Source organism: Magnolia sinica, chromosome 5, assembly GCF_029962835.1.
Source record: "Magnolia sinica isolate HGM2019 chromosome 5, MsV1, whole genome shotgun sequence".
NCBI classification, from domain to species: domain Eukaryota; kingdom Viridiplantae; phylum Streptophyta; class Magnoliopsida; order Magnoliales; family Magnoliaceae; genus Magnolia; species Magnolia sinica.
The window spans coordinates 107,496,405-107,522,479 of NC_080577.1; the positions used below are offsets into that span (position 1 = coordinate 107,496,405).

Here is a 26,075-nt window from a genome sequence, read left to right on the forward strand (position 1 = left end):
CAAAAAAGAGAAGGAAGAAAGAAAGAAAGAAAAAAGAAGAAGGAGAAAGGAAAGACTGCAAGAAAGGAGAGGGGATCCATTATTGTCCCCAATACCATGTTACAATCTATAACATGGTAAATAGAAAGTAAAGAGATGAAGAGAAGAAAGAGTGTGTGAGAGATGTCTCACAACTCTTTTTTTTTTTTTTTTTTTGAGAGGCAACCAAAGGAAAACTGCAAAAGTGGGAAACAATACAACGAAAGCAAAAGTGGAAAAAGAAAGACAAGTAGAGCTAAAGGTCCAAAGGGGCTACAATGATGCAAGGATCCAAATCCTTCAAACCTGATGCCCACTCGGTTATCAAAGTAACCACTCTTCGACAAATACGATCAACCGATTCAGTTTTGTTGTCAAAGCACCTCATGTTTCTTTCTCCCCAAAAAGCCCACAAGGAAGCTATTACTGCCAAATGCCAAACCGCATTTCCTTCCTTTCCCACTCCAAAAAGGATGAGACAGAGGTTGGAATCACCCAAGCTACATTGAGAGTCATATCATAAGGAATAACTCCCAAATCTTTCTTGCAAAATTACAGAAAAGAAAAAGATGATCCATTGATTCCGTATCCGCCATGCATAAGAGACAAATATTAGGAAGCATCATTCATCTTTTACGAAGATTGTCGACTTTAGCATCTTATTTCTTCCCACAAACCACATAAAAGCAGCTAGGGGCATCCTATTTCCAAAATCGAAAGTTAATATTAGAGGACAGAGGAAAGGTTGACAATTTCCTACAGAAGGACCAAATCGAAAATGAAGCTGATTTTTGGTCTCTCCATATGAGCCCATATGGTTCCGAACAGGTGCTGCTAGCTTTAGTCTCTCTAAGAGATTAATGAGCATATCCACTTCCTCATCATCAAACCCTCTTTGACAAGGCGGAACCCATACAATACCTCTTTCAGAACTAGAGAACATTGTTGTCGGGAGCCAAATTGTCTAAGGACGGGAAGGCATATCTAAGCAAGCAGTCTCCCAACCATAGATCTTCCCATAATCATTCCCCACCAAGTAGGAGACCTCTTCTTTGAACCTTGGGGCTACTGAAAAAACCACTTTCCAAAGGCCGAAAGCTTTGTAGAGCAAAGAGTCTTTGGTCCACCATCCATCTAGAGTGGTTCTATGCTTACTAGATAAGACCATTCTTCACAGGCGATGTCTCACAACTCTAAATTTATTATTTCTAAAAACTTACCCTAAACAATGTTTTGGTGCCCTGAGGAAGTGTAATAATATGATGGATGCACATTCTCTACTACCATCAAACTGCTAAGTGGACAATCTCCATTAAGCCCTTCGACGTTTTCCCTCCAGCCGCAATTCCATGCTCGAAACAACTTGGGAATCAAACAAGGTATAACCATGCCGTCTAAAACAAGTCCAACATTCTCACTAGGCTTCTGAGCCAAAGGCACAATCCATGAAGGGGAGATCGACAAAATTCGCCATTCCTTAAACACAAGGGACATGCATTAGTTATACAAAATCCATATGCCTTCGGTGATTGATAATGGGAACCTTATCTTTACCAACAAGCCACACAGATGCCTTCACTTTGGGAGGACCCTGAGCCTTCCATACTCTAGCGATAGGAGTAGGTTTGAGGTCCATGCCCCCACTATATATAAATGAATAAAACGAGTCAACTCCAAACCTTCACGAACTAGTCCTTGTTCACAACCCCAAGTGTAGGGTCACGATATAGTAATAATCTCGGTGAGACCGAGGTCGAATCCACAGGGACTAATCTCGTATGTTTCTGAAAGTAACTAGAACTAGAACTAGAAGAAGATGTAAATCTAAATCTGAATAGTTGGAAAGAGTATTTGTGAATGATGTAATTAAAACTTGTGAATTTAAAGGTGGGAACTAGGGTGTCAAGGATCCACTTGTAGCTATTGGGAAGCTACCTTACTTGATTCAAGAGATCCAATTGGAATCAGAGTCTTATCTTGTCCAATTGGAAAGAGAGATGATCAAATCTCTAAACTTCTCATTGATCTAGCCTCAATGGAAGAGGATTGTGAAGATTTGGAAGGAATTCCGTCACCAAACCATGCCCAGGAGACGATGGCAAACAACAGGATTTATCAATCCCACAATCTCAAATAAGAAAAGAAGATATTCAAAGCTATCGCAGTGTCTACTGTAATTTGAGTCACAATAAACCATTGAAAACTGAAAATATTCCTTAAAATCAACTAGAAATCAATGAAGTTCAACATAAACATGAATCAAAGCGAAGTAAACATCCAATCACGCTATAAGCTTCACCTCTTAGCCCTAGCTAAGAGATGTAGCCAACCATAGACATGATTGAACTAAAAATTCTTAAATAAAATATAAAAACAAACTAAGGAAGAAGAAGAAAACTCTTAGTAGCGGCTCTCCACCCTTTTGCTCCACTCCTTATACCCTAGAAGATTCCTAGGAACATCCTAGGAACTCCTATTTATAGTTGGGGAACTCCAACTTTCGCACCGAGTTGGAAAAGTCTAGAAACTGCCTCAAATTTACGCAGTCCATGCAAAATCTGCGTAACCCTCGACTAGTCGAGGGAAATCCTCAACTGGTTGAGGACAATCTTCGACTGGTCGAGAGTCGCGCGAATTTAGAAGATAACGTTGCCGGAGTTCGAGCCGAAGTTTCCTAAGCTAGTCGAGCCAGAGCTTAGGCTAGTCAAGATTCACGCAAATTCCTTCACTTCAAATCTTCAAGTCTCTTCATTCCTCACTTGGTTTCCTTGGATCTTTGGCATGTGAATTCTTCAATCTTGGTCTCCTAAGATCCATCCTTTGCCTTGGTGATTCTTGAGTATCAAATCCATACTTTTAACATTCTTTTCAAACCAAGCTCTCAAATTCACCTTGCAACACAAACATGTAAAATATAACATTAAGTAGTATCATGTTCATAAAACCAAAATATAAATAGGGGAAAATATGCAATATTTGACACTCAACAGTCCTCCGCCGCTGCCACCTATCAATCTAACTCGGGTTAGGACATGGCTTGAGGAGTTACCATGCAAGTTAAATGAAGTCAAAGAATTCTTCTTCCATGAGATTATGTCAAGGTATGTTTCCCAAACCACCCTTTCCCTAGACCCTAACCATGTTGAAGAATTGTGAGATCGTTGCCTCACTTTGGGAAGCAATTGAATTGAGTAGACCCTAATTGACCATTCAAGCGAATGAATTAAAGAATTCTTCTTCTATGAGATTATGTCAAAAGCACGTTACCCAAACCAACCTCTCCCCAGAGCCCAACCATGTTGAAGCACTAGGAGATTGTCACCTCTCTTTGGAAAGCAATTGAATAGAGAATGGGGAATTCGTGACAAAGAGGCCTATTGTCACACCAAACTTTCCCCAAATTTTGATTCAAGAGCCATTTCCAACCATAAAGAAACTCCCTTTCGGAATTCTTCCCCTTGAAAATTGCTTTCTACATTCCGGAAGCCCTATGTTAAGCAGATGCTCTAGTAAACCGCAGTCACTTCATATTTGGAAATTATAACTTCCTTGCATAAACCGACTTTTCCATCCTCAAATCTCCATAGCCACTTTTCCATTAGGGCCTTGTTCATTACCTCAAGATTTATTTATTTTTAATGTTGTCACCCTTATCTCTTGGTGGAATTTGCTTCATTTCCTTGTCATAGGAAGTCCCTTTGTCATAAGAAGTCCCTTTGCAATGTCTTCAAAGTCCAACCTACAAAAGGTCGAGGTTGGGCATCAAAACATAGACATAAAGAAGGTGGGCAGGTGACGTTCTCACTTTTCAAGATTGAAAAGCTAGTAGATTGAAGAAAATGTGAGGATGTGAAGAAATGGATGACGCGGATAAACCAGAGAAGGGCTCGGATGCCGACTTGCGATCTGATTCTCAGTTCGTCTAGGAGGATGGGGAAGATAGCAATCCTTGGAGAAAGGTCTCTCGTAATCGCAGAGTCTTACACCCTGGCTCGCAGTGCGGGCCAAACACTTCGAATTTCCCTACCTTATATGTTAAGGGTTTCCCAACAGGATGGTTGCCAATAAACTTTGAAAGGGTCTTCGGCAGAGCTGGAGCTGTAAGGGATGTGGTGCTCCCCATAAACAGAGGGTACGGATCATATAGGGGCTTCGCCTTAGTGCGCATGAGTTCGGAAGAGGAACTGAGCAGGGTTGTGCAGATGCTCCACGGGGTAGGCTTCGGAGGGCAAAAAAATGTTGGTCCAATGGGCCAGGTTTGGGCCTGAGCTTAACAGACAAAGCAAAGGCAGGAGAGATAAACCCTCCCTGCCTTCGTCTTCGTCCCTAGGCCGGAAGGAAAAACATATTGCATCCTCCTCAGCCGGTGCATCCTTTAAGGAGGCCCTCCTCAAGCACCTTCCTGGGAATCCTCAGGAGGCCTCATCCGGCGCGGAGATTACAGTCGAAAGGGGTACCATTGCAGACAAGGAACATATATTGAATGACCCCTCGATAGTTATCAACGCTGGGAAACTGGCCTCGTATGACAGCTTTCTCAGGAGGTCGGTGGTGGTGATAGCGAAATCCGGTGCTACCATCAAAGTTGTTAAGACGTGGCTGGATGAATGTTGTCGGTACCCGCCGGAGTTATATGATATCAAACCCATCGGGTTTAATGAGTTGTGGATCGACGTCAAACCTGAAGTTAACCCGGACATGCTGATCGTAGCGGGTGCTATCCATAAAAATGGTCCGGTAGCTAAGATGACGAAGTGGGAAGAATTCTCTTGCTTCAGGATGGAGGAGATTTGGGTGTTGATTTGGTCGATACCTCTTGAGCTTTGGTTCGCAGAAATCTTTAACTTGGTTGCATCTCGAGTCGATACTCTGGTTGAAATCGATCTAAAAACTTTAAGAGGAGAAGAAATGGGGGTCGTCCGGGCCGGAGTTAGAAGGAAGAAGGGGGATCCTCTCCCACCTCACATTCAAGTCAGGGCTGCCGATACAAATCTCTTCTTACCTGTCCAAAGAGAAGATCCGATCGTTCTCACTCCACGCTGGGGCGACATTTGGCGAGCCAGACATCATGCTCCGGTGATCACTGGGACGAGAAAGAATCCCTTTTCCGATGCTCCGGCCATTTGCGCAGGTGCAGGCCATCCGATGCCACGCGGTGCACCAGTTGCAGCTGAAGGAGCACCTTCTTCGGTGCCACGAGGAGTTCCTATGAAGCCGTGACATGTCTAGATCTGACCGGCTCGGGCAGAGTTTTCGTAAGGTGCGGGAAGGCGTGTGTTGCACGCCCTCGAGGGGTGGAAAGCGAGGACACGTGCCTCGATCCAATTGATGGCCCCGCCACGCGGACATTCCCAGATCACCACGCGTGCGGCCTAAGCCCCTCCACGCATCAGGTGGTCATAAATGCGATCCCTCTTCTCCTCTCTGATGGCTCCACGCGGGCGGCGACGGAGCATGACACGTGCCTTTCACGTCATATCTCGTCCCCCGAGGGAGACGCGTGCCGTGACCTCCTTCCTTTCGTGACAAATGGCAAACCCGGGCGCTATTTTGACCTCAATTGCGAAGCCTCGCTCCCAGCCTCAGCTTTGGAGGTAAACCTCTGCCCGAACGTAATATCTTCGTACGATCCTAGCTCCACGTGGCCTCATCATGGATTCTTGCTGCCTGCGCAACCTGCACGTGTCGCTGGATGTTTACAGTTTAGGTCCCCGATTGTAAGAAGTCGTGCGTCGAGATCTAGGACCCCGACTCTCCCTCTGCTTCGACACCTCTCTTCTCTGCAGGATATTCCTACTTCATTCAGCGGGGAGTCTCTCCCTGCTTCCGAGGATGATCTCGCACCCTGGAGCTCAGATCAGGAGTACCCCTTGTTAGCTCCCTCACCAAAGTCTACGGAAGACTCCGATCATCTCCCAGGGCAGGCCTTGGTGGAGCTGTTCCAGGATGACAACGGCGAGCCTGTGCTGGAGGCCGAGGCCCTTCAGATCAGGGAGGACTGCAGAGAAGGGGAGCCGCCCCCGGTTATGCTGCTTCTGAAAGACTCGGTCGATTAGAGATCCAACCTAATTCGCAAGATCCAGAGGAAAAGATGGATCAGAGATGCGATGGGCCACATTGGACGTGTTATCGGAGTATCCTTCGGCGATCGCCTGGAAGATTTCATCTCTCTGTTCCACTGCATCGAAGAACGTGGTTGGCCGCTGGCTCAAGTCAGATTTCCCAGGAAAGTTCCTTCTAAGTTGCGCAGCAATAGGGAGCTTCAAAGCCTAGCCCTCAGCCCCACTCCCTCTAATCATCTTAATGCTTCTTCCCGGGCCTTCTCCATTCGAGGTAGTTCGGTTTCCAAATGAGAGTTTGACGCAGGACAGCCCTAATTATGATGCATGCTCATGGACACAATTAAACAGCGGAAATAAAAGGAATAAATGGTCTAAAATTCTAACAGTAATCATCATAATTGAGAAAATCATAAAGGAAACATGCAATGGAGCGGGCCATCACTACAACCATGGGTCATAGAATTCAATTACTACTTGGGTTGGATCCGGCGAGGGATGAGACCTCCCGATCTTGCATGATCACACCCAATCGATCAATGAAGATCACTAGTCCGAAGAACCAAGAAGTTTCTCGGATTAGGGATTTGAGAATTTGGAGATTTAGGGTTTAGATCGGTTCTCAAGATTTTGATCGAAGAAGGATTAGCCAAAACTGGAAAATAGAAGGAAGAAAATTATTACCTTGAAGTAGTTGGAGGGGCACAATAAGAAATTAGAAGAAGAAGATCATGGGAAGAGAAGAAGCACCATTAGAGAGAAGAGAGGAAGGAGGCAACCAAAGGGTTTTCTTTTCATTAATCAATAGTTGAAATTCGTGTTTAGGGCTTTACCCCACTTAAATAAGCAAATAAAGACATAAAATTACTAAAATACCCTTAGGATAAGCAAATAAAGATATAAGATTACTAAAAGACCCCTAACTAAGTCAAAAAACGCGCAAATAACATAAGTATGAGAAAGTTTGGGCGCTCGGTCTTCTTTCTCCAATCTTCCTTCACGTGTCTTCCCTAAGTGGGGTCTTCTATATGTCCAATCACATGTGAAAGGTCTTCAGCTCCTCAATATTCGCCTATCCACAAGGACGGCACTTGTGGTTGGCGCTTTCTTCGTTGGTACACCTTGAATGCACCTGTGTCCACATCAGAGTTTTATCTTGAAATGTTCGAGGGGTGGGGTCCAAGCGGAAGCAAAGACTCATCAAAAACATCTGTGGTAGATGCAAGGCCGACGTGATATGCCTTCAAGAAACTAAAGTTCAGAAGTTCAGTGAAAAAGCTTCTGGCCTCGGTCTGGTCCAATCCAAACGCGCAATGGGTTGCGCTGGATGCAGTTGGGTCCTCAGGCGGGATCATTGTGGCGTGGCAGGCCTCTACTTGGAATCTTATCAATTCTTGGAGTGGTCTTTTTTCTCTATCGGTTATTTTGAAAGATATATCTTCCGATTTTACTTGTCTTATTTCCTCTTTTTATGGTCCACAGGATTCTCATAGGCAGGCCTTCTGGGAGGAATTATATGCTGCCAAGGTGAAATTCGATGGTCCTTGGTGCATAGGGGGTGATTTTAACATCATTCAGAAGGCTAACGAAAAATCTCAGGGAGGCAAAGTGTCAGCAGGAATGCGCAGGTTCTCCCGTTGGATTGAAGAAGAAGAGCTCGTTGATCTTCCTCTGCTGGGAGCAAAATTCACTTGGACGAATGGCAAGGCATCTCCCACCTTATCCAGGATTGATTGTTTCTTGGTCTCGGCTGATTGGTTGGAACGCTTCCCCCATATAACTCAATCCGCGCTTCCCAGGACCACTTCTGATCGCACCCCCATCCCGTTGGCCGTCGACGATCGCAACTGGGGCCCCAAACCATTCAGATTTGATATCGCCTGCTTCCAGCTAGAAGGCTTTAGTTAGATGATTGAAGAATGGTGGGCGGATTCTTCCATTTCTGGCTTCGCTGGCCACAAGTTATGTACCAAACTGCGAATGATAAAACGCAAACTTAAGGAGTAGCGAGGGGAGGAGGCGTGGAAAAGGGAAGCCGAATCTGCGGCTATTCTCGCTGAGTTGTGGAAAATGGATAGGGACATTGAAGAGGGCCAGAATTCGTCTCAGTTCTTCCTCAGGAGGATCCAACTGATTCAATCCCTTGTTGCTCGTCTGAAGGAAGAAGAAATATCATGGCACTAGAAATCGCATTGCAAATGGATCTGCGAAGGTGACAAGAACACCAGATTCTTTCACTGTATGGCCAGTGAGCGGTATAGATTGAACTCAATAAGTAGTTTGATGATTGGGGAGACCCGCACGGAAGACAAGGACTTCATTGCTGAAGAGGCTGTTTGGTTTTACAGTGAGCTACTGAGAAGTGAAGGGTGGACCAGGCCATCGCTTGATGATCTTTCCTTTGACAGTATATCGGATGAGGATGCTGCTACCCTCGAAGCCCCTTTTTCTACCCTCGAGGTGAAGAGGGCCATCGACGAGCTGGAAGGAGATAGGGCGTCTGGACCCGATGGATTCCCAATCACATTTTTTCAACGGTTCTGGGAATTTCTTCAAAGTGATGTTATGGATTTCTTCTTCGAATTCCATGCGAGAGGCAGATTGTCTAAAGGGTTAGGGGCTTCATTCATCGCCCTCATCCCGAAACTCTCGGGAGCTAATTCCTTGGCTGATTTCTAGCTGATAAGTCTGATCGGGGGCCCTTATAAGATTCTTTCCAAAGTCTTGGCTTCCCGCCTGTTAGGGGTGATTGGCTCCGTCATCTCTCATCATCAAAGCGCCTTCATTCTCGGTAAGCAAATCATCGACAACGCCCTCATTGCAAATGAATGTCTTCACTCCAGACACAAATCCAAGCTAAAGGGCCTTCTATGTAAGTTGGACATCCAGAAGGCATATGATCATGTGGACTGGGATTTCCTCCTGTTCATGCTTCAGCGGATAGGTTTCGGCGACAAGTGGAGAAAGTGGATCAAAGAATGTGTCGGATCGGTTGTGTTCTGAGTCCTAATCAATGGTTCGCCGAAAGGGTTTTTCCCTAGCTCTAGGGGGCTGCGCCAAGGCGATCCGCTCTCCCCATTGCTATTTCTGATTGTGGGTGAGGCCCTTTCCAGAATGCTCAGTAGAGGCCAAGACGCCGGTATAACCAGCGGGTTCAACGTGGAGGGGATGTCCAGCAATCTCCCATATCCAGTTCGCCGACGATACCCTTTTGTTCAGCGAGGCAAAGTAGGACAAAGTCAGCAATCTCCACACTATAATTCGATGATTTGAAGCGGTGTCGGGTTTGTGTTGACATGTCCAAATCCGTCATGCTGGGGGTGAACATGGAGGAAGCTAAAACCATAGAGTACGCTGATTTCTTCTGTTGTTCAGTGGGTCACTTTCCTACCTCTTTTGTGGGCCTCCCGCAATGCATAGGGAAGCGTCCCAAGAAGGTCTGGGATAAGGTCATAGAGAGGGTCAGATCTTACCTTGCTAACTGGAAAAGCAAGTACCTATCCTTGGGGGGACGCTTAACCCTCATCAAGTCTGCGTTATCTAATCTCCCCACATATTTCATGTCCCTGTTCAAATGCCTGGCATCGATCGTGAACACTCTGGAGAAAGCTTAGAAGGGACTTTCTGTGGCAGGGCAAGTCTGAAAAGGAAAATTTTCATCTTGTCAATTGGAAGGTGGTTTGCAGTCAAATGCAAGACGGAGGGGCTGGCGTCAGAGATCTCAAACTCATGAACCTTGCTTTACTAGGAAAATGGATATGGAGGCTCGATAATGAAGACGGGGCCCTATGGAACAAGCTGATAAAAGGCAAATATGGATATTCTGAAGGGGGCTGGTGGTCTAAAATCTGCAGCAAACACAAAACGTCCGCCATCTGGAGAGATATTCAATCCACCAGACCCGACGTCCTTAGCGGCATCTCTATTTTTGTAGGAACGGGCACTCGTACCCGGTTTTGGTTAGACCCCTGGCTAGGGAACGAAATTCTCTCTTCTACCTACCCGAACTTATTTCGCGTTGCAAAAATCCCCTCCATTTCGTTTGCTGACTGTTACTCCGCAGTTGGTGGAGCTACGGTTTGGAACATTGATTTCAGGAGAAATCTTTGTGACCGGGAGATCGAGGAGCTCACTGCTTTCCTCCCCCGCATCTATAGCCTTCCGCCCCTCTCCAATGGTTCGGACCGTCTCATCTGGAGGCCAGATAAACATGGCACGTTCTCTGTCAAATCCCTTTACGGCTTTCTGATCGGCAGACTGCCCCGCCCTGCTTGACTTTTGCATTATTACGGCTGGAACTACACAGTTCCCCCTAAAATCGAGATATTCGGTTGGCTAGTCGGTAAAAAGGTTCTCACTGTTGACAACTTGAGAAAGCGGGGCACGATGATAACTACTATTTATGTTTGCTGCATGGCCAATGAAGAATCAGTGAATCATCTCTTCATCTACTGTCCATATATCCACAAGATTTGGTCGGAAATGTTATCCCGGTTCAATGTCTCCTGGTGCTTCCCGGTCTCTACTTCCAGCCTCAATTCTTGGCATGGGGTCAACTGTGGGAAGCAGCGTACTCCTTTATGGCGGATGGCCCTCCTTGCTGTCTTGTTGGGCTGTTTGGGTTGAACGGAATAACCGATGTTTTAATGATAGAGCCAACTCTGCAGACGCCACTTTCTTTAGGGCAATTCACTGTTTGGTCGAGTGGGCCACTTATTCTGTTAAACCTCTAGTCTGTAACTTTGCGTTTTTACATGCCTAACTGTTCTGCTATCTCAGCAGATCAGTGGCCCTTTTGTTCTTTTTCTGCTCCTTTTATTAATACAATCCTCTGCGTTATCTCTCAAAAAAAATAAAGAAGGCGGGCAGTGTTTTCAAAAGTCCAACCTACGTATAGCTAAGGTTGGGCATCAAAACATAGTCATGAAGAATGTGGGCATATTAGCCAACACGGCCCTAATAAGAGTCATCCCGTGTCGAAAGCTTAAGTATGCCTTTCTAGGCCAAAAGCTTCCTCTTAACTCATTCCAAAACCTTATCCTAGAGCCTTTTAATTGGTTTTCCAACACTGTAGAATGCCCAAATCTAGAGATGGGAGTCACCCCACTTTGCATGCAAACATTTGTTGCCAAGCAATGGACCTCCTCTTCACCTAATCCAACTCTTTTTTAAATATTCACCTTCTACCACATATTGTTTCAATTCTTCAGATTTGACACTTAGCCTTACTAGGATCACACAAAATGAGCATGTCATTCGTGTATTGAAGATGGGAGAGACAAATCCAATCCTTCACCAAGAGGTTGCTTATAAGATCTTCTCTAATCACACTATCTATCAGTTTTCTTAAGGCTTCCACTAGCATATGCAATGGTCACAGTGCACCTTAGAGTTAGTGTGGGTAAAGGTGCTAGGCGCACTTGCCCCTATAGCACTCAAAATACCTAGGCACACCAGGGCATATGCTTGGATATTCCACATGCAAGTTAAAGAGCTTCCCACATTTGGCAAGTGATTTCGGCTTTTTTGAATCGTAGGTGGATTGCTTTCGCATTGGGCGATGGTCCTTGCATTCATTTTTTAGTAGACATATGGTGTGGAGATTGCGCCTTGCAAGATCTTTTCCCCAGGGTAGCGTGGCTTGCTCCCAACCGCCTCATATCTGTGGCGGATTACTTTTTTGTGATCGGTGACTCAGTGGTGGGGAGCCCTTCTTGTCGGAGGAATATTTTGGATGAGTTTGGGGAATTTGTTGAGCTTTTAGATCGCGTCAAGGATGTTCTCCTCACCTCGGACAGTGCGGATTTGATGATTTGGAAGGGTCACTCTTCCAGAAAGTTCTCTGTTTGTTCCCTTGTTAAGAGTACTCACTATCCTTCCAACATTTCTTCGCTGCCTCACCCTTTCCAGCATTGGTTTTACAGAGCTCCCCCGAGGGTTGCTGTGTTTGTTTGGCTTGTGGTCCGCAAGTGGATCCTTACTATAGATAATCTTCAGAGGAGAGCTCTTATTCTTCCCAATATTTGCTTGATGTGCATGAAGAATGTGGAATCGATCCAATACATTTTTTCTTCATTGCCCTTCTACTGGCAAAGTTTGGGCGCATTTCGTAGGTTTACTTCATGTTGGCTGGGTTATGCCGGGAATTGTTGAAGATCTATTAAGGGCATGACATGGGGGAGGCATAGGGAAAGCCAACAAAGCTGTGTGGAGACTGATTCTCACGGCTGTTTTTTGGGCCATTTGGGGTGCTAGAAATGGTTGATGTTTTCGGAATGAAAGAACAGGGGTCAACGAGGTTGTTAGGCATGTTAAAGTGCTTGTGTCCAGTTGGGTGGTGTATGTAAAGGCCAATGTGGCCGAAAATCTGTTTGGTTCCTCTTATGTGGTGTGTGGGTTGTATTCTTTGCCACTTTTGTGGGCTTCTCAATAAATTTGGTTATCTTTCAAAAAAAAGGAAAAAATCATCGTTGAAGCCTTATCCCAATTAATTGGGTCGGTTGATTCATGTTAGAAGTTATGGCATAAATTTGACCCCGGTTGCCAACCTAACGCAACCCCCTCCATCTGGCCCCGGGAGCTGACAATGAGAATACAAAACTCTGACAGGCGGAATGTAATAGACTAGTCCATGCCTCACAGCTATACAGGACATACATGTCTTGTCGATAACAGCAATCTACTTTTCGAGTTGCTGCAGGTATATGAACACACTCTATGCTATTATCCTGATGCCCAAGTTATCTAATGCTTTGTGGACTACACGGCTATCTGAAGCCATTGCCTCTCTGATTAAGTCCATGACGTCCTCGCCTCTGACTATACAAAATGCCAAACGCTCAACGGCTATATGAAACGCCATAATGCCCAATGACTACGAAACACTTAAAGCTCAACTGTTAAGTGCCTTGCTGCTACAAGATTTCTCTATGCTACGGTTACAATCACAGACACTGATATGAGCATCACCAGCGCTATAGATGCAAGCACTTTGATACGAGCATCATAGCATTGTACTCATGCATTGCATCATTTGTTTTCATGATTAGTGTACTTAGTTTTTCCCTTTAGTATAAGGTTTTTTTTTTTTTTCCCAATCGATGTAATTAAGGGCCTGTGCCAGACCACAACCTGGAATGTATTTTGTTCCCTAAGTAATGAGAACCCCTTGAAAGGGATATTTGAGTGCACATCTTGTTTACAATAGAGTAAACAATATCAAAACATGGTTGAGGTTAGATAATTTTCATAAACAGTTATTGATCTTCCTATTATGATACCAGACTAATTCTACTAGTGGGCCACACATGGAGTCCAATACAAGGGCTTCTGCTTCCTCTTCACCAATAATAAGCATCTTGTGGTCACATTGGTGTTGTGGGTATTTGCCACATCACAACCTGCATGACATTTTCCTCCCCTACTCCATTGTGCTACCTCATAGAACCAATCAAAATAGGTGATTTGTATTGTTTTCTTTGTCCTATTATGTATCAATTGAGTTAAATCCGAACAATCCAGAAGATTAAACCAAATTTTTATGGCACAGATCTTTTGTATTTTCACTCCTTCACTCAATTCATTGTATGTCGGAGGTCTGCTACCCATCCATATTGATCAATCACTTTCTTCAGTGATTTGAAATTACTTAAACTTTGGACTCAATTTTAACTCAGTCATGATATAAACATTTTCTCTTCATTTATTTTTCTTCTGATTGATCTAAAATAATTGCTTTTCAAGAGTAAGAATATCTGACCCTTCTTGTGGCCCTTCTCTGAAATTGGTCATTTGCACGTGTAAATATTTTATTTAGATGAGAGGCTCACTTTATCAAGTTCTAATTGTGTAGGGACTCCCTTCTATGATTTTTTTTTTAATTATTATAAATCCAAAAGGATTTGAATCTTAAAAGCTAAAGCATTCCTGGAAACATCCCCATGACTGGAGGTGTTAAAGATCCTTTCTCCATTTCCTTTCATTCCATCTCCCTCTCGGACTGTAAAAAATAGGTACTGCCCATCTAAATATGCTCCGAATACCTGATGATGTTCTGTGAAAAGATGCTGAGAAGAAGCCCTTTCTTTTAAACAGTGTTCTTAACTTTGAAATTGAAGCAACACTCTTTTTTATGAATTATTCATTTACCCAATGTCCAGCAACTCTAACCTGACCCTGTTCTTTTAGAAACATGTCATTTGCTGAAGGAATTATACTTTTGCCATATCTTGCAATTTACATTACATTTCTTGCTATTGCAGCTACTGAACTTGTTACCAGATCTATTCAAGTGATGATGAATTCAGGATGCGAAGAGGTATGTCACTGTTATGTTTCCTTTAACCTGGTAATTTTTGGGTACTTGTTGCTGAATTCCATCATACATGTGGAAGGAGTCTGAATGGGTGTAATTAGTCTGGGTTGGGCCAAACAGGCTTTCAGGCCTGGCCCACCATTGGTTGTGCTGGCCTTGGGCTTGATATTAGGCTGTCAGGTCAGGCCTGGGCATGTTTGTAGGCATCATCATCATATCATCATCATCTAACCATTATCCCAACTAATTAGGGTCCACTACACAAATCCTGTTATGCCATTCATCCCCCCATCTGGGACCATGTCCTCAGTTAAACCATGGGTCATCAAGGCTTTTCTTACTGCATCCACCATGTCCTTTTTGGGCCCTCCCCTTGCCCTCTTAGAGCTTTCAACTTGAACCAACTCAATCATAACCGGTGCAGTTCTTGGTCTCTGTTGCACATGATCAAACCATCTAAGTCTAATTTCCCTATCTTATTATCTATTGGTGCTACTCCCAAGTTCCATCAAAATGCATCATTTCTAACTCTATCCTTCTTCTTGCCACTCATCCATCTCAATGTCCTCATTTCAGCTATACTATCCTATGAAGATGTTGTTCCCCATTGTCCAGCATTCTGTCCCATAAAGCATAGCTGGTCTTATAGCTATCCTATAAAATTTCCCTTTCAGTTTGAGTAGTACACAACGATCACATAAAACTCCAGAGGCACATCTCCGTTTCTTCCAACCAGCTTGAATTCTATGGGCAACAATTCTTCTCAATATCTCCACTTATGAATTATTGACCCCATGGCCCAAGGTATCGAAAGTGGTCATTTTGGGAAACTTCTTGGTCGTCAATCTTGACCTTTTCTATTGCTATTGTGACTAAAATTGCATTCCATATACTTTATTTCAGTCCCAATTAATTTTAAAAGATTTAGATTCTAAAGCATTCCTCCATGGTTCTAGCTTTGTGTTTGGTCCCATCCATCGTCTCATCAATCAGAACTGTCTCATGCAGAAATGGTCCCTCCCTCCCTCCACAATGGCTCACAAGAGTTTTATGGCCAATGTCAGCTCTCCCACCCTCCCTCGCCCTTCATTCCCTTGGAATGCTCACCATTGACTCATATTGTATTACAATGCTTCAATTTCTATCTTCTAGGGACCCCTTTTATAATAGCCCTCCACACTTTTTTTTTTTTCGAAAGCAGGATATGAATATAAATATCAGAAGAAGCATTACAATATTTCGGGCGGCACCAGGATCAAATGAAAAAAAGCCTGGGCTGCCTATCATATTCTTTTACAAAAGAAACACACCTCGCCCACCTCCCCCGATCCAAGGCATGATTAAGTGTTGGCCTCTCTAATCGCACCCAAACCAACCTTGTCTAATATGAACATACCTCTAATACAGCGAGGTAAATCATTTACATCCCTGATTAGAACGTTCCTTTGAATCATCGCCCCTTCCCTAGCCAAACTGTCAGCCGGCCCATTTCCCTCCCTAGGGATCAAGGAAATAGTAAACCTGGCCAACCAATATTTCCACTTCCACGCAGGGCTGGAAATACCCCTAAATGCATCCACCACAAATTTAGAATCAGATTCTAACATCACCTGCAAGAATCCTCAAGAGACCCATAACAACATCCCGTCATGAATTGCACGGAGTTCAGCCCTCCACACTTTTACCACTTGAAAGTCATCCTCTATCTTAAGATAAACTCAAGTTGTTCTAGTTGTAGACTGGGCCCATAATCACGGCATGGTAGAAATGTAGAAGCTAGTCGAAGTGTTTGGTTTCTTTTGATGGGTGGGTAAGATAGTGGATTCTGATTTTTAGTTATCATGTGACTTTTTTTATTAGGTAACACTGGAAGCAGAGGTCACGAACAAGGGTGCACTTGCTTTGTACGGCCGTCTCGGATTTATTAGGGCGAAAAGGCTCTTCCGTTACTACTTGAATGGGGTTGATGCTTTCCGCCTTAAACTGTTGTTCCCTCGCCTGGACCTGGACCTGGACCCGTCTATGCTAATGGCATTAAACAAAAGAGACAGCCATTGCCATCATGATCACGGCCCACAAGATGATTGTTCTCAGCACTATCACAGTTTCTAATTCAAGCTTACAGGTTATGTCTGTTTCCACCCATAGATGAATTATTTGATCCTCAACCAAAGGATATGCACTGCGTACAAGGATTTTCAGTTCGTACAGGTGGAACCATTGTTCAGTGATCAGACCATTGGTCCATTGTGACCTACTGTGGATAGACCATGCCCCCCAAAACACACAGATTTGTTAGATCCTAGATACCAACCCGCATTTTTTTCCAGTCAAATTGTAACTTTTATCTATTTTAAACTGTTTATTTGCAGCCACAAATTGAAAGGCAGGGATTGTCCTATCGAGGAGAATTTTTGGTGCATGGTTCATAGACTGAGGGGCATAAAAGGGGTCACTTTATTTGTTTCTTTATTAAAGAAATGGTAGCAAGAAGTAAACATATGTACAGATAGCGTCTATGTTCTAGTTTCAAGTGTTTCCTTAAATTATTACTAGTAAAATTGACATGTGAACATGGAATGGGAGAGTGGTTTGCTAAGTCATGAGAGGGGTGTAGAAGTTGTCGAGAAAAAATAGGTTATTTCAGGAGGTTTGCTAAAATACATCCTGAAGTATGGTTACACTTTACATGATAATGTCAGGGCCGTGTCGCCTTTTTGGATCTTGGGTCATGTTCAAATGATCTAAACCATTTATATGATGGCCTTACCATGGATGGGAATGTCAGATTGTTATTTAATTATTTTCCTTCATACGTACGTCTCCTTAATCGTTGATTGTGTTAGCCGGTTGCAAGTTCTGAATGGAAGATCGTAGGTATTACTCATTTCTATGGGTGACGCCAAAAAATTAAAACCACTCGTTTCTATGGACTATTTATTACTCATGATGACTATTGGCGTGTAGGCTGTGGAATACTAGTATTTTACAATTAACTGTAAACCGACAGTTGGGGATTTTTGGTACCTAATTTTTTGAATGAGAGTATGGTCACGTGTGACCCACCTAATGAATGGTTTGGATTATTCCAATGTGCAATTCATTGATATGTTTGGGCTGCCAGATGTACCCCACCGTACTAACTCCCGATGCTATATCTGAAAATATAGCTATTTACCGGGTACTGGTATTTCCTCTGAAAATATCAAGTGGAAACATAAAAATTCGGACTTGCGGATGAATGTGGTGTGTCAATTTAAGGTCGTGGGGCATTATGTGTGGGCATGGGAAAGGTTCAAAATGGCCAGCGATTTGCCCTTTCATTAAAGGGCCTGAAAGTGCATCTGGGCTCTCGAAGGTCATCAATTGAGCCTCCATATCCATCTAACTTCCAAGATGAATGGGATCGATCACCTTGTATGCTACCTCATTCTAGAATTACCCCCATCAAATATGCATAGATATCCGATTAAGACTCTTGAGTGCCTGGGCAAGGTTTGGTAGGACTATTTCCAGATCATGGTCAGGCCGCCCATTTCTTCCATCAATACTTTTCAAAATTAGATTTTTTAGCAAAAAATTTTTAAAAGGTCAAATAATCCCATTTAATTGTTAAAAAAATGTGAATTAGCCTATTGGTAGGACCTTCTAGCATGGTTTTTTTTTGGTACATGGCCCATATATGCGAGCCTCTTCTGATGAGCATTTTGAATCCCTTCAATTTGAGCAACTATAATACATGGTCATTTTCATCATAATCTAAGCATTAGCCCAATTAACTTTGGTTGAGAAATGAATCTTGTTCCACCATTCCACCTGCATAGCCTGTATTGGGATGGGCTCAGGTACCCATTGGGCATACCCAGGCAATTGACACCTAGGAATACAGTAAAGTGGCTCTAGATGGAAACCTCTCTATTGATGGGTGTCCCAACGGCTCTATTTGTAATAATTCCCATTCAAGAGAAAAGAAAAACAAAGATACTATCGCATCGAGTGATGAATGCCGTATAGGTCTGGGAATTTTTATTTTTATTTTTTATGAAGATTAGCTTGACTGCTCAACTAGAGAGAGATCCCTGGTATGGTGTCATACGTGGCGGCCTTCCCTAGGTTGCCCTTGGGAAGAGAGATTCTCAAAAGAGATCTGACCCTTTCACAGCCCTACTGGTCACTCATTAGTGGGCCTTACAGGATGGTTGAGTAATTTGGACAAGGATTGGAACAATCTCAGCCATCCAACTGGTCTCTAGATGGAAAAACAAAATAAAATATTATATAATCAACAGTCGATTGGGAAAATCCCACCAATAAAATGACAGCAACTGATCGGAGAGACTTTTCACCACAACCCGCCATAAAAAAATAACAATAATAATAACAATCTGGATAGCTGAAAAGTGCGGCACATGTACAGCTTCCCAGCCAGTAACGGAGATGATCTCTGGTTCATCCAGTAATAAACATAGGTTAAAACCACTGTTTAAACCCGGACTGGACCTCAACCTTTTTTGTGTTGGTGAAACAATCCAACAGCTAAGGCCTGCTCTGGCACATTTCAACCCAGAATCTACTTAATATAAAAATGAACTAACAAGGAACCTTCTGTTAATGTAATGATTAGATTATCTGATTTTCAAGTGGGTTTGATCTTTAACTCGTATCATTGCATTTTTTCTTCTTTGTTTTTTTCACAAAGTTATCCACATAACTGTCCAGGTTCTATTGAGACCTGATCAGCTTTGGCTGGCCAGTGCTGGTCCAAACCAGCCCAACCGTCCGGTCCGGGTTCTAAAACACTGGCTTAAACCAAACTGAGCATATCATGCAAACGGGAGATTAAAAGAAAACGAGTAAAAGCTTGCTGGAACTGAAACCGACAAGGGCCCAAAGACTAAAGAATGACAGCCGCGAGAACCCACTGGAAACTGAAATATTATTTACAGTTCCGTTGAAACTTATCAGTTATGAGGCTGAATATTCCTGGACCGCATGTAGCTCAAAAGCTGTCCCGGCAATTCCGCCAGAAGAGACTGGACAACTGAGATTTCTCCACCTGCAGGAAAGGAGATTCTAGTCAATGTTTCCTCCCAAAAAAAGGAAGCTTATAACATAGATATGAGCAAGAGACAGGAAAGCTGGTCCTGAAATCAAGTGTAGAGAGGAATTCTAGGATCCTCAACCACATGGCATCTATGTATAATATCCTCGAAACTGTGCGAGCGGCTTGCCGGTTTGATGACCAAGATGCTTTTCTGATGGGCCCCAAATTGGATGGACCATGCCTAAAAGGATCCCCCAAATGGGACAAGCACAATTCTTCAATCCTGAAATTGATGGTCAGGAAAACAAAGCAGCAGAAATGGGATTCAATAGAAAATGGCTAAATTGAGAGGCTAGGAACTTTGTATCAGAGATTTTGGAGCATGGTCCATCTATGTCGAGGCCCATAAGATGTACAGCATGGATCACTAAACCATGGCCCCACTAGCAAAAAAAAATCAAGCCCAAAGATGCTATACGAATCCTTTTCGGTTGAAGAGCATATACTCACGTTGGCATCAGCCTACAATTATTACTTACCCTGTACATCCCGCATTGGAACGAACTGCACGATATCACGTGTTGCAATTCTTCCGGCTGAGCTTTCTAGTCTATCTCCTTTATCCGCATCCAAGACCTGCCAAACAACGAAAATTAAAGGAATTGGACAGTAAGAATACAAGTATCCGATGCAAGTCGGCAGGGAAATGAATTTGCAGGCATAGGAGTTGTGCAGTGAGATTAGTAGGGTTCTGATGCTTGGCATAAAAAGTTGTCCTGCTGCACACCAGCAGGGCCCAGGGTTTGGTGGTCCAACAGGTTACTCTGATAAAGCCCATCATTGATGGACAGTGCTGTGAAAAAGAACCTATCCCAGGCCTTGATTTAGATGGGCTTGGACCTATTCGGTTGGCCTGTGACCAGGGCTTGGCCCTGGCATGTAAGGCCTGATATACAAGTAAGAAGTGAAAGAATAACACAGTAGGACTATAAGATTAAGAGAAGAGTAAAAGTATATAACATGTATTGATATTTGATATACAAGTAAGAAGTGAAAGTACGATAAAAAAGAAAGTACTATTCAGTCTAATTTTTTAAAACAATAAAATCTTTTGAAATTCGCCAAGAAAAAAAAAAGAAGGTGAAAATACATTAAAAATAAATTTACAACCTCTAAAAAAATTTTGAGACAAACCAAAAAAAGATCTATCAGTACCCCCATAGAAATTTTGGAAGAAAAAAATAACAAAATACTCAAAAAATGGCTTGAATATAAGAAAATAATTTAAATCTAGCTGTAAATGGTAGATCTATTTTCAAAACAAACATATATTAAATTAATCTATCATTCATATCATCTAAAAAAAAAAATCAGAAAATGCCCAAAAAATCAATCCGAAAATAGAAAAAAAAAACGTAGAAAATATTTTTTTTAATCAATGCAAGTATGAAATCATTAGATCCATAATACTACAAAACTCCTTAAACAACATAAGGACAATCTAATTTAAATTTTTTTATGAAATTTTCAGAAAATTCCTGCATAATTTAAAAAAAAAAAAAAAGAAACAAAAAAAAAAAAAAACCATATCAAGATCAAATCAACCACGACTGATCAAACTGGTTTATAAAATAGTTTATATGGGATTCTGGTTCCAAATAGCGTGCACACACACACACACACATAGTGAGAGAGAGAATTGGAGGGAGAATCGGAGAGAGAGAGTCAGAGAGAGAGAGAGACTCTCTTTCCAAATGTCCCTACGCTACAGTTCATGAGGGATCGCCATATATATATATGTGTGTGTGTGTGTGTGTGGGATCGCCAAACATCAACACCGTGCATTTGATGGGTCCCCTTTAGGTTATGAGATATCCCAAAAATCACCCGTATATGGAATTTAGGTGGGCCATACCATCTAAAACCATGTGAAGACATGCCTAAAACATATAAAAGCACTTGGTGGGGCCCACCTGAGTTTTGGATGTAGCTGAAACTTAGTCTGACCCCTCATCCAAGTGGGACACACACAATGGATGTACTGGATTTGTGAACCACATCTCAGTGGGCCCAATAAATGATTATGAATGTTGTAATGGGAGGGTAACCCCTCTCAACTGTTGTATGTGGTGTGGCCCACCCAAGTCATGGATTGACTTTTAAGCCTGTGGCCCACCATGGAATGGTGCATCTGGCTGATGGGGTAGATGTTTGACACACATCATGGTGGGGCCCACACAACTCAACCTCATGGGAAGTTCCCATAAGGTCGACCTCATAGTACCATTTCCCTGTACACACATATTTTTTTGTATTTTTGCAAAACCGGGCCGGGAGCTTCAATCCTTCAATTTGATGCAAAAAAAAAAAACTGTTTTCAATCTTCGAATCTGACCTACATCTGGTCAGAAATGATTTTGAAACTCCTTCACTGAATAGAAAATTATCAAAACGAGAAGAAATAAATGAGAAATAGCATAAAAATGAACCGATTGAAGACTTTTTATATCCATTTCAGCTCGGAAATATTGGTGCCGGTAAGGCCTGATATAGGATAATTTTTTCATAACAGGCCGATATGGTCCTGCATCCTGTATTTGTATCCAGCTGATACAGATACGATATGGCCATATCCGCCCATTCAATATCGATATTCATACCCATGCACCAGCCTGCCTGGCCCATTGCCACCCCTACCTATAATAACCGGAAAAATACATCAATGGTATGAGGGGGAAAAAAAAAAGCATAAAATTTTGGTGGTTAGGATCTTGCAATCTAGACAATTTCTGCACAATCCATCATCCATGGTCGCCCCCCATCAGATTAACAGTATGGATCACCAACACAAGTGACCTACATATATGGTCCAAGCACATCAGAACCATATAATTGCTTAACAAATACATATGCATAAGTATCTAAAGACTCGATAGCAATGCCTAGATACAAAGGGAAGGAATGTAATAGGGAATAGCATACCTCCATTTCTTTGAAATCAGCCCCGCCAACCCCAACTATGAGAATTGATAATGGCAAATCAGATGCCTTTACAAGCGCATCTTTTGTTTCTTGTACATCTGTTATTACTCCATCCTGAAAACAATTTCATAAAGCTTTAGAGAAAAAGCAATTGAACACCAAGATAAAATATCAGGATATCTCTTTTACCGTGATTATCAACAGAACAAAGTACTTGTTTTGGTCATTGGCGACAGCATGGCTAGCTATTAGTGCTGCTTTGTTGATCACCGGTCCGAAAAGGGTGGGCCCTGCAAATGCCACATTATGGAGGGCACTCGCATAAGCGAACAGTACACCATCGATTCCTTCAACCTAAAAGCAATCAGGTGTGGCCAGTAAACCTTCCATTATCTAAATCAACAGATCATCAGGCAGATAAATTAAGAAGAGCACCCACAACTTTGAAATAAAATATGCTTCTTTACAATTCAATAGAGATATTCAAATCAAAGAACTGTCCAAATGCAACAAGGCAGATACCTTCATCGCATAAAATGTGTATCCAAATTATAGTTATATGAAGCGTGAAGCAAATTAGCAACAGATTCGGGTGTGGGAGCAGGGAACTATCAGTTTCTAAAAGTTGGGAACCAACGGCTTCTAAACGTTATCTAGTATAAAATGCTAGGAAGTGGGAGCAGGAGCAGGAGCAGGAGCAGGAGCAGGAGTCTGAAGCATGATTCGAAGCGGGACCAGCACCTAGTTTGAAGAATCCTACAACTAAGATCCAAATGGCCACAATGCCACCAATAAAGTGTTGGGATTACAACCCCATCACTATGCTAGAGACTAAGAAATCAATATTCCACATAGGGCTGTGATCAAGTAAAACCTAGGCCCGAGCATGGTTCGAGCCTGAGTCTGGTCGCCCACTTTTGTCAAGGTTGAGGCTGATCACTTGGTGTGATCCATCATGCTTCGTATACTACAAAAATGCTCCTGAAACTGAAAGTACGCCAGGGCAACAGGCTGCTAGACAAAGCCCAACCCAGCCCAATTAATAAATAGCTTAAGTTTTAGGCCCGAGATTTGCCCTTGGGCAATATTCCAGGACAAGTACGGCCCAAAGCAGGCAAGCCCGGATGAACTAATCAAGAGAAGCAATGTGCTCCACACTGTAAATTACTATTTAAGAATAATTATTTTATGGTTCCAATGCTTCCAGCTACAACCATCCCAGATGAACTAATCAAAATACACTTTGGTTTGGTTGATTGTAGTGGACCCATCAAAAATTTGAGGCTACCACCATATTTGAAAGGGTGTCAATGGGTCAGCCAACCTGTTGGGTTTCAGGTATGGCACATCATGGGCCAGGCTCAGCAATAAACTCCTAAGCCATTTGACTCGATCCAGTTTGGCAAGGCTGGGTGACCACCATGATGCCTGATATTTCAGGCTAAGCTCAGCCCTAGAATGCTTGGTCCATCTCTGGCTTGGGTCAGGCTTGGGCTGACCTTGATATGGCCCGTTGACACCCATAACCTTAGAGCAGGCATCATCCTGTTCAACCTCAACTATTTCTCATAAAAAGTAAATCTTACTGGTCTTCACCTCAGATTGGTCACTGCTTCCATTCAAGTTGAAACAGTGAGAAACTGGACCATCAATCGGCCTTGCTCCAAAACCCCAAGCAGGAAAACGCTTGTCTGAATCATAAAATTGCAAGACCTCTCCAACATCTAAGATTGCCTGCAAAATATTGACAAATAGATGTAGTCGGTGAGGAAATATTGAAACCAATTTTGGTTTTTGAGGATTCCCCAAGTGATAAAAATAAAGGATTACATAACTTCAATAAGAAGTGATAAAAACAGAAGATCACATAACTTCAATAAAAATCAAAATAGCAGAAACCAACTTCTCACCCTCTGATATGCATTCAGCCGGCCAGAGGGGTCAATGTAATGCAAGGAATCTGGGAGCCGTGGATTTCCATTCGAAGCTGATAAACAGAGTAGTCATAAGTTAAGGTAGCATCATTCCAACTTCAAAATGGAGTTCAGTCATCAACATTAAAAGAAATGAGAGGTTGCATGAAGATGATTAAGAGTTTCACACAGCTAGGGCCTATTGCATGTTTATTTATTTAGCATTTCCAACTTCAAAACAGAGTTCAGTCGTTGACATTTTAAGAAACGAGAGGTTGCATGAAGATAATTAAGATTTTCAGACGGTTGGAGGCCGATCCATTCATGAGAGACACATGTATGTTGAGATTCAATGACCTATGCATGCATGATACCTGTGAAGTCAATAGCCACCATGAAGTTCAGCTCACACCCGCTGGTAATATAATCCAAGAAAGTGGATCCATCATGTTCAGAAAATGATTCCACAAATAACTGACCTTTTAATACCTGAGAAACAAATTCCACATTCTAGTTACTCAAGGAAACTTGAGATGGTAATTACAACAATGGAGAGACTACTATGGTCCTTGTGGAAGTAGAATTTGGACACCACTCTCCTCACGCATGCCAATATGCATATCCGGAAGATCATTATCTGGCCCACACATTTACCAGAAATAAGGACCACTGGCCAATTTTTTAATAGCCCATTCTTATACAGTGCAGACCACCTGATGCCTGGATTCGGCTCATTTTTATTCCACAAAGCATACACTGGGACCCACCGGATGATTAATCCAGACCTCACACACATAAGTCAAATTGGCATTTGTAGGGAGTAATGTTCAAAATCCTACTCTAAAGAGCAGGCATTGCATTTCCCAAGAGTGGAACATTTTCTGATCCAGATTATCACGACCTTGGTGTTGTAATTATGTCCAACGCTAGTGGGTAGAAATAGGTTCTCTCCAATTCCGTCACTGTGAAGCTTTTCCAAGTCCCTCAGTGATTTCTGTACTTTTCTGTTCCAAAAACAAGCCTATAAGAAAATTCAGAAGCCCAATAGAGATCAATAGCAATCTAGAAACAGATGCAGAGCAAATAAGGAAATGTCCACTTACCCAATCATATCATGTTTCCCATTGCTGTTGAAGTTAAAGCACTCTATAACTAATGGGTTGTCCGTACTTCCAACTTGTTGAATTCTCAAAACTACTGGCTTCCATGTTGGATTGAGATCGTTCTTTTTAACTTCTGTCTTGCAAATTGGAATAGGTGCCCCAGTCTCCATAGTTCTGGATATCATCAAGAAAGGGTCCTGGAAGAGAAAAGGTATTAGATCACACACAATCACAGGACAAAATGCCTGCTTTGACAAAAGATATCTCAGGAGACGCGTACACTTTTCGAAAAGAGATCCTTATTTTCGAGATCAGTACACCGTAATATCATCTCTACCATAGTTTTTGAGCTAACACATTCTTCAGCCCGGACAGTCAGCTCTCCTAAATTTCGGGACTGACCTCCGCCATGTTCTTCTCTGTGCCGAAGATTTAGAGTCAAGGATCTAGTAGATTTAGTGACAATCTGCAAAAGAACACCAAAAATAAAATAAAATAACGCATGCCAGTAGGTGAATAGAACAGATTTCTAATGGAACAGATAGAAGTTTTTAATCAGGGTCACAAAAGCAACACATATTTACTTGATATTAAGTCCAACCAAGGTATTCAATAATGGTAACGGTGGTCATAACGGCTAAC

General features: G+C 42.6%; 2 protein-coding genes across 2 annotated transcripts in view; one reads left to right on the plus strand and one right to left on the minus strand.

The window, feature by feature from the left end:
• Positions 1-16,899, plus strand: part of LOC131246617 (N-alpha-acetyltransferase MAK3) — a 30,642-nt gene extending 13,743 nt beyond the window's left edge. The window contains exons 3-4 of the mRNA XM_058246913.1: positions 14,339-14,394; positions 16,252-16,899. Of these exons, the coding sequence (XP_058102896.1) occupies positions 14,339-14,394; positions 16,252-16,503 (308 nt within the window). The 3' untranslated portion in view covers positions 16,504-16,899. The remainder of the gene's footprint in view (positions 1-14,338; positions 14,395-16,251) is intronic.
• A 1,746-nt stretch (positions 16,900-18,645) lies between these two features.
• The window catches only part of LOC131247146 (uncharacterized), an 84,251-nt gene continuing 76,821 nt past the window's right edge, over positions 18,646-26,075 (minus strand). Inside the window, exons 12-21 of the mRNA XM_058247579.1 lie at positions 25,714-25,899; positions 25,434-25,630; positions 25,232-25,334; positions 24,705-24,819; positions 24,328-24,404; positions 24,014-24,151; positions 22,607-22,771; positions 22,418-22,531; positions 19,975-20,071; positions 18,646-19,447 (exon numbers count right to left, since the gene is read on the minus strand). Coding sequence (XP_058103562.1) covers positions 19,353-19,447; positions 19,975-20,071; positions 22,418-22,531; positions 22,607-22,771; positions 24,014-24,151; positions 24,328-24,404; positions 24,705-24,819; positions 25,232-25,334; positions 25,434-25,630; positions 25,714-25,899 — 1,287 coding nt within the window. The 3' untranslated portion in view covers positions 18,646-19,352. The remainder of the gene's footprint in view (positions 19,448-19,974; positions 20,072-22,417; positions 22,532-22,606; positions 22,772-24,013; positions 24,152-24,327; positions 24,405-24,704; positions 24,820-25,231; positions 25,335-25,433; positions 25,631-25,713; positions 25,900-26,075) is intronic.